Genomic DNA, 14,898 nt, shown 5'->3' with positions numbered 1-14,898 from the left:
TTAGTTACATAGAACGTGAGTAGTATTTAGAAGGGCCTTTAATCTACCTGACATGAATTAAAATCTCTAAGATTTGGAAAGTAATGTTGTCAAGGTTTAATCTGAAAATGAAATGGTCTCTCTGAATACAGAAAGTGTTCAGATTGTCAAGAAACTCTGATAAATCTTCAACATCAGTTTTTAACTCAGGATTGAGATGTTTTTCTGAGAGACAGTTTCTTCTTCAGTCACAAACTTACTGACATAGATAGCAAGAGCCATTTAGTGATACTCTTCTGGATGCAATAAAAAAAAAAATATGCATGGATTATGGTCATCTTCACTTCTAAGAAGCTCTGACAGCAATAAGAGAATGAACAGCAGTAGCAAACTAGCTTTTATAAGAATTGTAACTTTTCCATTATCCTTGTGTTTATACTTCAGCTTTGATACAGAGAATTAGTCAGATAGCAAGTTAAGAAGAAAAGATTTAATCTAGTTATAAAATGTATTTTATATGAATGGTTTATATTACAAAGCTTAAATTTTTATCTCACTGTCAAAGCACTTCTGTCTTGATGGTCTGTTCACCAACTGTAATTGAGCTATATTTCTGATGTATTGAAATGAAGAAAAAAAGAAAGAAAAAAATGAAAACAACTTCAAATATGTCCAAAAAGCATAGAATTTAACTAATAATAATAATAATAATAATAATAATAATAATAATAATAATAATAATAAATAAAAACACACGCTGCTTTCCTTATTTCTTTTTTTTTTCTTTCACTTGAATAGTACATTTACAACCCAGGGTATGTTACTGTATTTAGTGCTTGTATTATTGTGGTCACTGTGACCAACCAATACCTTTTCATTTTAGAGTGAAAATGAAAGTATTTGTGCTTCATTTTCCTCATCACTTTCTAATATGCAGTAGTTCCATAAAGGTTAAAAGAATATATTATTACTTTTCTAGATTCATAAAAGGAAAATAAATTTGTGAGATTAAAACTTTTACAAATGGCAAATGAATTAAAAAACAAACAAAACATAACCAAAACAAAACAAAACAATCAACCATCTATAAAATAACAATTTTCAGATACTAATTTAGGCATATGGAAAATATACAGAGTCTTTAAGAAACAGTGGGCATCTGATTAGTCCTGTGTTCTTGAGTGGTAAATTACATTAAAGATCAACTAAGTTACATAATACTCATTCTACTATAATTCTGCCAATTTATTTTTGAGAAAAAAATCATCTGCAAGAACGCATCTGAGAGGGAAGGCAGTTCACTGAAGCTGCACCAAATTGTCATCTATCAAGTGCATGTCTAAGCTACCCTGGGGACAAGGCAATTTGGATCTTCAAGAGAAGTAGGAGGTTGCTAGAAAGAAGGACTATAAAAATGTATTAATTTGGGTTCTACTCATAGACTTGGACTTAAAAGTATTGAAAACAGAAAAAAAATAGTGTTTATGTATTATACAGCTCATACTACTCATTCAGCCCCATGAAACTGTTTTGTTTCAAATATCACACTAATGTTATATGTTAGCTACAACCGTGATTTTTGTGTTTTGCATTAATTTTGAAAATGAATGTTTTATTATATTTAGCTGGGACCTTCAGTAGGGTCTTTCAAGCTCGCTAATCTATTTGCTTTTTTACAACCTTATCTGAGGGCAAATCTTAATTGACAGAGGACTTGGAAAAGCTAAACAACAGTCCAAAGGTTGTCTTGGACTTAATTCTTACAACATTCGAGTCTGTAACCAAAGTCGCTGTTGGTGTATCTCGGAAAAGCAAAGTTGCTGCAGACATTCAGTGTCTTGTCTAGATTTTGAGAGCAATGGTAAAAACTGTACCTGGTATCTTAATTGGTATGTAAATGGATAAAAGACGTGTTTATTACCGTGTAATTGACCTGTGGTTTTCCCTGTTCTCAGTGATGTATTTTGCAGGGAGGCAGGGGACAAGTCTATGAATTAATTTTTATCCCTCCTACAATTGAAAAGTGATCTGTTTTAGGAATCAGACATACTACCTGTATATTTCTTCAAAATGAAGACTAAAACTACAGAAAACTTTGGAAACATCATAGTAAAGTAAAATGTGGTGTGATAATGTATGTTGCTCAAATTAGCTAGCTATGTACCTAAGTGGCTTATTATCAAAAAGCAAATAACATGGGCCATTTCTTGAAATATTTTTAAAAGTTGCCTTATGTTAATGAAACTATATATTTCTTTTGTTTCAAAGTTTGAAAAATTATTAGTAGACTTTCAGTTCCTAACATATCTATTTGTTCAAGGCTGTATTCATATCAGGGACTAAACATAAACAATAAGAACAGCAGCATCCCCAATTGTTTTATTTATTTATTTTTTTTTTCTGGACAGTTATTTTGTAATGGAATACTCCCTGCAATTCCAATAAATAACACTTATTGCTTGTCCTATGCCTATGATACATGACAGTGTCACTGTCAAGGCCTGCTGTAATACCCAGCTTGTTGCCCCCAGCTAGTCAACAGAGCAGAGTAGTTTGCAAATTAAGACATTTGTCTGAATGACATATTTCTGAATGAGAATCACTTTACTTTGCAGAGAGTTTGGCCGCTGGAAAGTAAACAATCTTGCTGTTGAAAGAAGAAATTTCCTTGGCTCCCCGCTGCCACTTGCCCCTGAATTCTTCCGTAACATAAGGCTACTAGGACGCCGCCCAACACTTCAACAGATCACAGAAAACCTTATCAAGAAGTATGGGACACACTTCCTACTATCGGCTACCTTGGGAGGTAGGGTTAATGCTTGGAAATATGGTGCATATGACTGAACTAAAAGCATTGGTCAACTGATTTCCTTGTAAAACTGTGGTGTTCTCTGTTCCCAGAGCAGCTAAACTGAGCCACTATGCCTCGGTTAGATTTTACAGAACAGGAACAGGTTTTGTCTTCCAGCCTTATGGCTCCTTCTTCTGCTGATGATAAACTTTGTTTTATTAATTCTTTGTAAACAATTTTAAGGACAATAAGAAAAGAATGCCCATTGCTAAGAGTGACGTACTTAGGCCTGAGCTCCTGGTGTGCATGATCCTGGTCCTTTGGGGATGTTGGTCTGAACTGAGAAGTCATTGAGCGACAGTTTTCAGTAAGAGGACCCTAAAACAATCTGACACAATAACAAATTACACAGGTGTCTTGCTCCATTACAGGACTGCAGAGATAAAGCAACAAACCCAGTAACAGTTGTTTCCAACAAATCTTTTCACCTAGGAGACTTTTAAATGACTTTGACTGCTTGGAAGTCCATATATTGCCAGTCTACCCTTTTTAGGACTACTCTCCACTTAACCAGTGGGACTAAAAGTCTCAGAATGGGATGGAGAGGCTTTTCCATGCGATTAGTATTACCTTAATGGAAGCTGCATCTCTAAATCTCCATGGACTAATTTGGAAAGGGTAGCTAGATGTGTAATTGGGATCTGGTCATAAAATGGATTAAAGAAATCCAGTGAAGAGGCCTAATGTCCAAGGGAGAGCATAAATTGTTCCGAATAAAAGATAATTAGTGCCTGAGATTACCCATCGAGTCATCACAAAATGAACTGACATTTTAGAAATGCAGTTTTATCCCTTGGTGGGTGATTATATTAAAGATAATTCTAGTGATTGAGTATCCTTCCAACAGGACAGTCTTGTCAAAATCCTTTATTCACCTGAGGAATGGTTCTCTTTAACACATTTCATAACAGATTTCAAACCATATATTAAGGAAATGACAGCCTTCCTTTTCTCTTTTGGCTGATATCTGAGCTTTGTAGCAACTGAAATGGCTAACAGTAACTCTCTTTTGGAGAAGACTATTCTAGAAACAAGGTGAATTTCTGCCTTACTGGAGATATTAAAATAACAATACAGAACTAATTTCTATCATTATTTTCAAAACTAGTGCCTCTTCAGCAAATCCATCGATCTTTTGAAATTTAAGAATAAATTACATGTGTTGACCAGAAATTTGGAATAAAATTCCCAGATTATTTTTTTTTTAATTTGCTTCGTGTATTTCTTTCATACAAAAAGTACATATTTCAGAAATAAGCATATATTTTCTTATGTGTGTGGCACAGATGAACAGTAAACCTAATTGCAGAAAAGAAATTAAATTTTTACCAAATATTTATGTACAATAATTAAAGATTTATCTGCAACAGGTATGGTAATGCAAAGATTATGCAGTGGTAAAACAGTTATTTTTATTAGCTATTTTCTTATTATTAACTAACATAAATTTTGGTACAAACAGCCATATCATCAAATTCACTTTAAAGTTGAAATTGAACCTAACAACCTAAGAAAAACAGACTAACACAATTATAATTGTTATTTCAAAAGTACAAAGCACCAATATCACCCTGATCACAAAAGAGCTTCAGACTTAATGCCTTTTAGAAAGTATAGCCCTAAGTAAAAACTAAAACCTAAGGACAGGTCTTTAGAGAAAAAGACATTTGACAATTTCATCTTAAACATTAAATTTGATCCACAAACCCACAGGATTTCCTGCAGGGAATCCAGGGTAGGGTCCCCTTTTCTCCTCTCTCTTAATACCATCTCAGAAAGCCCCTAAAATGCAGTAGCTGCCATATACTTGCAAAAGTGTACTACTTACAAGGAGACAATGTTGACCTTAGGACTGTGCCTAAGCTTAATGTTTAAGGTTTTGATTTAAGTGCCTAGCCTTAAGTTTTAGGCATAATTTCAGACACACCTGCAGCCTTCCATTATCATTGGATGGGTGCTGAATACATTGAAAAATTCAATTATTAAAATAATTATGGGAAAATAGTAATTTCTAAGAGTGCTTTCATAAGGAGGCTAATAACCCTATACTTTTCTGTATGTGTTCATTCTTGTTTTGGGGCTAGATTGAATGGAAATTCCCAGAGATGCTTGTCCATATTTTAACATGTATGTCATCTATTTTATTTCAATAATGTAATCATACTTTTTCTTTAATTATGAGTTTTATTCTGAAAGCTTTGTCACCTATGCAGCTTCTAAAAAGCAGAAGACCAAACAGAGTGCACATATTTCTTTTATTTAATGAATTCCCAGTCATCTGTATTCATGGCCATAAAGGAAAAGTTGGCAAATGAATGATCTTGTGGTAAGATTTGTGTGCCCTTGTGACCATTTGGCTTTCATGAATATCCCTTTCTGACTGTAAAGGGAACCCTTGCACATAGTTTGTGAGACATTCCCATGTCTTTATTCACAAACACAGAAATATACTCCTCAAGGGCATTCTGAAATGAGAATTTAGGGAAGTTCTATTTTCCGTGATGCCACGAGTTAATGTGGAAAAAGACATTTCTCACTGTTTCTCTATGAAATGGAAATTTTTATATGTTTATGACATAAGGAAAGTCAAATATCCATAATGAGCAGGTTCAAGTTGCACAATGGAAGAACATTTTGTAGTCCAGTGTTTGTACAGCCAAAGCCATGATTGAGCATTGGGTTCATGGATGAATCTACATGCTTGTGCATAGGAGTAACCTCTTCTTTTTCTGCATTGAGTGTCTACAGCATCCAATTTGCAGACAAAGGGAGCTGTGGCTGCTCATTTTCTTTCAATTTTGCACAAAAATTGGGATGCTGTATTGGGCTGGGCCATCACTAGTAGGTGTGGCATTTTCCTCCACTCTTCTAGAGCGACACATGTCCTGCTTACTTTAGAAAGATTGCAAATTTACACAACCCATCCAAAAATGGCCGGGACTGTTTGACAGGAGAGGCAAGAGAGGATTCATACATGTAATCTGCATCCTAGAAGGTGAGAGAAGACTTTATTGGACAAATCCCTGAACATCTCATCTAATTAGAACTGCTTTAGGCTGTGTGACCTCCTGAACTTCCTTCCAGCCTAAATTATTCTCTGATTCCATTAAATGTAGTTCTGAATTCTTTACCAGCTTTCAACTAGCACTGCTGTTAAGCAGATTCTTCATCAAGTGAGAGACAACACACAATATTATTTTTCTCCCCCCCCTTTTTTTTTTCCTGCATTTATACTTAATGCTTTTGCTTGCCTACAGCACGGTGCAAGGAACGTCCATCCTTCTGAATAATATACAAAAGTATTAGCTGCCATAAGCCTTAATGGTTTACAACAAATAGGATGGAGCAGTGAGTTACAGAACTGAAAATTATTGTGAAGCCCAGCGCACCACCGTGGAATAAGTGTAGGAGGATGAAAATGTCATTGGATCCCACGTTTCACACTGTTCTTACATATGGATATCAAAGTTGCTTAGCAAACTGGGTAGATTTGATGATGAGGAAATTACAGCTAACTGACCCATTACGATGAAATTATAGGTCTTATTCCTGGCATTTGGGTGAAATGAGTCTGATTCTGGTGCTCTGCAAGAAGAAGACAGTGGGTCCTCTTACCATCTGGAACACCGCAACTGCTCTTAAAAAAAAAAAACAAATTTGCAGAAGGTTGCCAAGCTTGTTACGAAATTAAAGCATTAGAGGTCAACTGGCTAAAGGGCAATTTCAAATGTTTGAGATTTTTGCTCCTATTGTCAGACAAGTGCTCAAAATGCTCATTACCAGACCATCAATGCATTCGCTTGTTTTGGTCAGGAAATATCTCTCATAACTCTGAAAGCTTTGAGATAAAAAAAAAAAAAAAAAAAAAAAAAAAAAAAAAGTTTCTCTTTACAACAATTTAAGAATATGAGCAAATCAGTTTAATTCCAACCTCCTGTTTTTGTCCTCTCCATTGTTTACAGTTATGCAAACATATTTGATATTCACACCTATACTATTCTGTGAACTGAAAAAAAGAAAGGGTCAGATTTTCCTTCCCTGATTGGTATTCCTCTTGAGTAATATATTACACTGCATATAGAGATGGGAGAGATTTTCAGTTGGTGAAAATCAGTGAATCTCAATGAACTCTAAAGTATTTACGATAATTTACACTAACTGCTGATATGACCTTTGCTTTCTGTGTCACTTCATTCAAGGTAAGGTACAAAGTATTGAAAACAAAGTAAGAGAGAGTACAGTCTTAAGTAACTGATGTGATAAAGAACCTTGAAAATTTATTATTGGATATCCAAACCCCCCTAGAAATTTAATATAATGGATGCTAAGGGGAAGAAAAAAGCCCAACGATATATTCTCTTTTTTCTCTCTTCCTATCTGCTCAAGGAAGAAAATAATCAAATCATTTCACAGATGGTATATATGGAATTAATGTGCAGTTATTAAGTTGAACCACAGAAATGATGACACATGTGGCCTAGCATTAATTTATATAGTATTTGAAGCTGTGTACTTCCATCAGCATCTGCTTAGGTTTGGGAAACTAATCTGATGGTGTGTTCTGTAATTCATACAGGAATAGATTTTCTAGTGGTACTAAGCGATTTTTTATAACAATGGTTTTATATACATGTAATACTATATTGCATTACAGCTATTGTAACTGAGGTATTATATTTAACAAGAAATATTTGAGAACTGCACAAAACAAAGACCTTTATATCTTTTTTAAGATACATCTACATGTATATTCATACATGTAAAAAGTACTTAAAAGTAGGTAACTGTATCTTCCAAGTAGGTAACTGTGGACAATGCTGAGATGTATCCAGCTCTGAGTTTTCTCTCTCTCTCTCTCTCTTTTTTTTTTTTTTTTTAATATATTTTATTTTTTTATTTTTTATTTTCATTTTTATCATTTCCTCATTTTCTGTAAAGAATTGATGAAAGATGCTTGAATCACTAGTTTTTCCTATCACTACCCAGTCTACACATGAAAATATAAAACACCAAGGAACGTGATCCTTTTGTCATTACAAAGTTGTAGGTACAAGAAAACAATCTCTAAATAATTGAAGCATAAAATAGGCTAAAAATTTAAAACATATGAAGATGTATTATTATGTGTAACAAAATACATTTACTCCAATATACATTTATATTATTGATTTATATATATTATTGAGTTACAGTTGTTATGGCATTATTCTATTCTACTATGCAAAAGATTATTTGCATTTTTTAAAATTTAGATAATTCGTGAATATATTAATAAGATACACACAAAATTATTTTCTGATATCTGAATGCCATTTATAAACTGCTGTTTAGGAGTCATATATAAATGGAAGGGTTATTTGTCTAGGTAAATTTCTACATACTTATTTTATTTCATTTCTTAAAAACAGCTCATAGAATATTTATCTCAACTCAGTCATTTAACTTATAAGTAAAAATCCTTCAAAATAAACCTAGAAAGAAAGAAATATATAGGCTAAGGTATAGGTATAATTCCTTATAATATAAGGTATAATTCCAAGGCTCACAGGGACATTAGTATATATTGTGCCAAGGTCAGTCTGTAGTGTGAATGTCAGTCCCCAGTCCCCAGCTGAATATCCGTATCAGTGGCAGCAGCTACATGGTAATAAAGCATCAGCATATGTCTTCTAATTTCTTGAACCAGTCATTGGATCATGTGAGGATTTTTTGTAAGGATGACCAAATGTTTTTATGCTATCTCTTTTAACCCTGAGAAAGTGAAGTAGACTGACTCTTGAATTTCGTGAAGTAGAGAGAATACTGCTTTTAGAGCCTACAGAAGACACAGTTGTATGGATCCAGTGCTGAATAACCACTTTTTCTTTGTATTCCCTGCCATAATCCATTTCAGTTTTTAAAATACATAACCTTGAATAGTTTTCTAAAACTACAGTTAATTTTTAGCTAAAGCCTGGATGTCTTTTTAGCCATTTTCAGACTATAACTAATTCATAAATAAATAAATAAATAAATAAATAAATAAATACATTCATGTTTCAAGTGTGACAGAAGAGTTTCTTTAGGCATGGGTTTAATTTTTCCTAAATAAATTTAAAATTTAAGTTGTCTCCCAGTAATTAAACATGAATCAATGGTGTTACTTTACAAAGCCAACAGTTCTGGGTGCAAAAGGGAATCCTGTTACAACTCTCCAGATACATGGTAGAGCCCAAGTAACAAAGTATGGTGGAGGTCTTTGTTTTTCAGTCCACTTTAATGTTTTATCTAGCAATTGTTATATCAGCGCTGTAAGATTAAATACTTCCTGAATATGCAAAATGCCTTTTGAACATCAAATACTTTTGAAATGTATCTGATTGCACCACAGTGCCTGAGAATATTAGTGATGAATTAGTTTGGCATGCCATTCAAGAATGATGCAGAGATTTTTGAGGAGAAAGAGCTTCCTTCATTTTTACATCAAAGGCCCCTTCACTCAAGCTGTGTGCCTTCGCTCAACCTTGGGAAATGTAATCTGATGTGATCTAAATCAAAACAAACATGCAAAATTATTTCAATCCAGTTATAGAAACAAAACATATCTGTTATGGAGCAGGGACAGAGACTACAGGGCTGGGGATGAGCGTAGGATGCTGGCAGGGGATCCTGCCTGCCAAAACGCACCCACTGGCAACTTCTGCAGCAAGTATGGGGTCAAACAATACCATGAGGATAGGATGATGTGATAGCTGTGAAGAGATTCAAAGGTTATTTTTCTTGACATTTTCTAATGAAAACAAAACAAAGCAACATACAACACTGTTCTTTTTCAAGGTTCTTTTTGGAAATGGGAGGATTTTTATCACTACTCTGATCTTCACCCCCTGAAGAGCAACTGTTTCTGATGGGAGAAAAACAAACAGAGTCTCTTTTAATAATAAAGCTTATCAGCATTCTGTTGAAATATGATTTTGATGGAAACAGCCTCACTGGCCCTACTAATCTCTAACACAGATCAATCGAAAGGACTCTCTGAGTTTAAACCAGAAGTTTATTCACTGCCCAGTGAAACACAAAGAACCTCTTTTTTTTTTTTTTTTTTTTTTTTTTTTTTTTTTTTTTTTTTTTCCCTTCTACTGTCCAGATTTTCAGTGGAAAGCTGATTGAGCTTCCAATATTCACTTTAATCTAAATACATTAGTTGAGACACCTGGAAAAAAGAAAAAAAGCAAATGAAATCTAATGAAAAATTACACCTTTTTTGCATTGCCTGTACTGACCTCTGATTTAGTGTTTACTGCCTGTGAGTTGTGGTATTGTCTGTTCTGATACAGCTGTGTCTTTAAAGTGCCACAAAAAACTGCACAAAGCCCATGGCCCCGTGCTCCCATCTCAGCTCACTCCATTGCTCTTCATTTCAGAAAGGCGTTTCATATTGTGACTAGTGTCACAGGGCAACTTTTGAAAAGGCAGGTTTTATTTCATAGGCATAACTGAAAGCCAACAGTGCTGGAACCTAGAGCAGATTTTGATGGCAAATTTCTCTCAATGCACCAGCCATGAGACTTTTCTGTGCTTCTCCATCCCTCTGCTCACTGCAGGAAGGGTGGCAACATCCCAGTGTGGGTAGTGGCCCATCTGGCCACAAGACCCGCACCATCTCACATCAGGGTGGTGTGGCAAAATGTGGCACAGACGCCTGTGCTCATAAAACATGCTTATGCCTCTCCTGCCAAATGAACCTAGTCTGCTTTGCAGGAGGTTTTGGCATCAATTAAATACAACGTGAATGCATGTCTATTTATTAGAGCAGACAGATTAGGTAACTGGATGGGGAAACCCTGTTACTTTTGGAGACTGTTTTGATTTCTGTTTTTTGGAGTTCAAGCAATTAAAACCTGCTTCAATGACTGCATGCACCAAAACAAACAAACAAACAAACAAACAAACCACAATAAAACAAAACAAAACAAAACAAAACAAAACAAAACAAAAATTACCCAAAAGGAAACTACTGAAGGGGAAGCATAAACAGAGTGGCAAATAAAATGAGGTAGACTCCAGCTGGAATATTCTGGGCAGCAGCTTTCCCTTCCAGGATGAAATGAATATACTGGGCAAGCCAGGAAGGTTTAGTTAGATACGAGAATCCTGGATAACACAAGTTTTGCCTGTGTATGGGCTGAAGAGCCTGTCTGTCCTCTGAACTTGTGAGAGACTGTGAAACAGTATAAATTGATTAACATGAACACATTCCTCTTTCTCCAAACACAAATGAATTTTCTTCAAGCAGAAGTAGCTGTGTGTGTCAGCAGATGTGTTCTGCATAGAGACATGAGTTCTTCATTTAACATTGCTCACCACCAAAATTATCTCCTTTTAAATAAGATGTCATATTTTTGTCCTACACAGTATCCCTCTACAGCTATATTTGTTGGCACATAAGCCCATCTGAAATTGCCATCATTTCCCTTGAATGGGCAAAATGCCACCATAGCAGATGCATGAGCAATGAAACTAGAGTGAGTGGCAAGTCAGGCCATATCAGTGTAGTTTCCTTTCCAGGAGTGAGGAAACAGCATTCTGTGGAGCTGTTCAGCACATAAAATACAGGTATAATGATATTATTTATTGACTCGAGCAAATTAACACAGAAGAATGCTGCCTACCAAATAAAGGTTTGGAAAGTGAGAAAAGTGTTTTAGTAGTTACTTTCTACATAAGTTGCACAGAAGAAAATATTAGTCAATAAATTATTTTTCTATTTTATTTTCTGAAGAAAAGAGCTTTGTCTAAATAAAACACAAAGTGAATGAATTCTTGTTTAGCCTGAAATACAGGAAAAAAAACATCCACAATGTAAACAATTAATGTAGAATATTCCTTACAAATTTAACATTCCCAGTAACTCTTTACTTAAAATGTTTTTAAGAACCTGCTCAGTTAAATGAATGAGATTTTGCTTTGTTTTCTTTTTTAATTATCCATTGGGAATTACATTTTCTAAACTCAAGTATTTGCCCATGTCTATTTAGAGAGGATAGAACTGAGAAAACCACAACCTAAGATGCTGGAGCTTCTCTTTGCTTTTGGAAGAACAAATCTGCTTTAGAAGTTAGGAAAGTGTTACTTTTGTCCCCTCCGCACCCCCTGACCCTTTTTGTTTGTTTGTTTGTTTGCTTGCTTTTAAAGAAACTGATTAAGTTTCTGATTACATATTTTTTTATACTTTTTCATGATATGAATTTGGTTTAAGAGATCTGTTAAATCAGGTTTCAAGCATCTTATCATTGCTGAATTGATTACACAGCATAAACATATTGACAGTTTATAAAGGTTATAAGAAGGTATTATCTTTCTTTTTCTGAAATCAAATGAGATTTATATTTCAAAAGAAGGAAATAACAAAAAGACGCAAAAATTATTTTGATTTTATTTCATGTTAACATTAAATACTAAAAAAAAACAACGAAGGTATTGATCAACCTTGTATACAGACACATTTTTATATGATTAAGATTGAAAGTCTACATAATATTTATATATAAAAAGTTGGAATTAGTGTAGAAGATTTATCCCTGGTGTCACTGCTTTTTAGGTATAAATATGTTCAATTTTATTGTCGCTATTCTTACAAGGCATTAAAAAAAAAAAAAAAAAGGAAAAGAACAGTAATTCTCTGTTGATTTTTCAGAGATGTTTCATATGGAAAAAATAGAAAGTGTTGTTTTTTACTTTCATAAAGGTGGATAAATTCTCAGAAATGTCAGAGAGGGAGGATAAACACTGGTCAGACCACTAGACCCATGGAAGTTCTCATTCATGTGCTTAGGCACTAAACTAGCTAAGTATGACAGCAGGGTGTTTATCTAACTGCTGTGGAAAACAACAGCTTGCCACCTTATTTCTGGCAAAACAAAATCTGTAGATGATGTCACTGATGAATGCTGTGGTTTCTGTTTCCATACTCAGGAGAGGAGTCACTCACAATTTTTGTGGACAAAAGGAAGCTGAGCAAGAGATCAGAAGGAAGTGATCCTAGCACCAACAGCTCTGCAGTGACTCTGGAGACTCTGCATCAGCTTGCAGCCTCCTACTTCATTGACAGGGACAGCACTCTGCGCAGACTCCACCACATCCAGATAGCCTCCACTGCCATAAAGGTACGGGAAGTACTCTGATAGAAACCTTCAGACATGTTTCCAGATTCACTACCTGCTTTTCAGGAGAGATGTTTTGATTAGTAAAAAAAGATTGATTTGGAAAATAACAAATTTTGTCCTAATCATTTTCTTACTTGAATCAAAGCATTACATTTATAATGAAGAAGACTGTTAAGAGGTGGGTCTGACACACTAAAGATAGCACTCTCAATGATCATTGTATAATTTTAATGCTACAAATGTCCCTTACAGAAGTATTAGGTCATTGAGACAATCTTTACATGTGTGTTCAGCAATTATGTTTATAGCCAGACTTATATTTTTCCCACAGGTACATATAGTTTATGTTTTCCCTTGCACTTTTTTTTTTTTCTTTTCTAAATATAGTTTAGTGCACTCTTATGATTGACATGAATTAATTTTTACTGATCTTTCAAATAAATATGTATAAATGGAGCTCTTGGTTCTACAGCACTGTGGAGGCACATCCTATTTTCTGCCAAGAACTGCTTTGGTACAGTCAAAATACCCAACCTACTGACTGCAGTATGTCATTCATAGCACTAGAGGATACTTGGATAAATTCAGTGTCTCTGCAGGTATTATGTAAAGCAACAACTGTTCTTTTGAACAAATCTTTAGCTGAATGTTTCTTATTGGAAATAGCTGCTCTCAGTCCATTTCCAGAATTGAAGAGCAAATCAAAACGCAACTTGCAGTTGAAAGCATGTTAATTATGAGGCTTTTAATGTAAGATGTGATTTAGAATCCACTACATTTATTGGATCAGACCACTGGTAACAAGGGTCTTTATTAAAGACCATCTGAAGCAAATTTGTATTTTTCAGCTACCTTAGTTATTACTTAAGTAAATATAAATTTACTTCCTTGGGAGTGCCAGGTCCTTTACATACAAGAATACATGCAGAACTTGTGGCATGGCAGCAACCACTTCATTTGTCTGTTATATGGAGGATATTCCTCCTGTCCCATCCATCATGGCAGCTAACCTCAGCTCAGAGCTGGTCATCTGCAGGTGCAAGACAGTGTTTGGCTCTTCAAGCATAACAGATGAAAACCCAGCAGAACCAACACAGAGTCCAGTCTCATCCGGTGGCTGCCTGCTGGATCACACAATCTTGCTGCAGACTGTCCTTCTACCTATCCCTCTGATCTGACTTACCTCTGCAATCTCAACATTCATTACGCAGAGCTGCAGCAACCTTTAAAACTAGTCTGCTTCCTTCAAAGCACAGGCAAAATTTTCCTTCTTTGTTAAGAAAATTTATTATCAGGAAAAGGTAGTAACAAAAGTGCTAGAATATAGAAATGCAGAAGCAAAGCAATCTCTGAAAGAAATGTCTCCTATTAGCTGCATTTTCAAAGCAATTCTGTGCTATAATACAAAATTAAACCCTGCTTCCTAATGATTTAGGTAATGAATATTCCACATGTCAAAAGTTTTTTACAAACACCACAAAATGATCAAGTTTTCTCTACACACCTCCACTGTTTATGAGATGGATATAAATGCAAGTGGTAGTCCACACACAAATCTAATTTGGGTAATTGACTGCAGCAGGTCTCTAGAAAACAGTTTTCACATCAGATGCAACAGTACTGACACATGAAACACTCATTTTGTAGCTTACTTTCATTGAGATTGGGAATATTTGCATTACAGATTTCTATTGTTAGAACACTTAACTAAACATAAAAACCTGTTTCTGTTGAGCACTGAACACAGGAGCAGACAGAGAAGGCTTTTTTTGTTGTTGTTTTGTTTTGTTTTCTCTCCATACAGATTTTTGAAACACTACAGTTTTTACATTGGAAAGCCATGAAATAACGGTCCAGATCCATGGTGTAAATAGAATATTTTCAGATTGTTTATTAAAACATACTGATAACTGAGTTAGACAA

General features: G+C 34.8%; 1 protein-coding gene across 2 annotated transcripts in view; it reads left to right on the top strand.

Moving 5' to 3' along the window:
• Positions 1–14,898, top strand: part of BRINP3 (BMP/retinoic acid inducible neural specific 3) — a 206,080-nt gene that overhangs the window by 118,107 nt on the left and 73,075 nt on the right. For both annotated transcript variants that reach the window (XM_032192765.1, XM_032192766.1), the window contains exons 3-4: positions 2,595–2,785; positions 12,785–12,975. In XM_032192765.1, coding sequence (XP_032048656.1) covers positions 2,595–2,785; positions 12,785–12,975 — 382 coding nt within the window. The remainder of the gene's footprint in view (positions 1–2,594; positions 2,786–12,784; positions 12,976–14,898) is intronic.

The sequence above is a fragment of the Aythya fuligula genome, chromosome 8, assembly GCF_009819795.1.
Source record: "Aythya fuligula isolate bAytFul2 chromosome 8, bAytFul2.pri, whole genome shotgun sequence".
Lineage (NCBI taxonomy): Eukaryota > Metazoa > Chordata > Aves > Anseriformes > Anatidae > Aythya > Aythya fuligula.
This window is presented reverse-complemented; position numbering and strand designations above follow the sequence as displayed.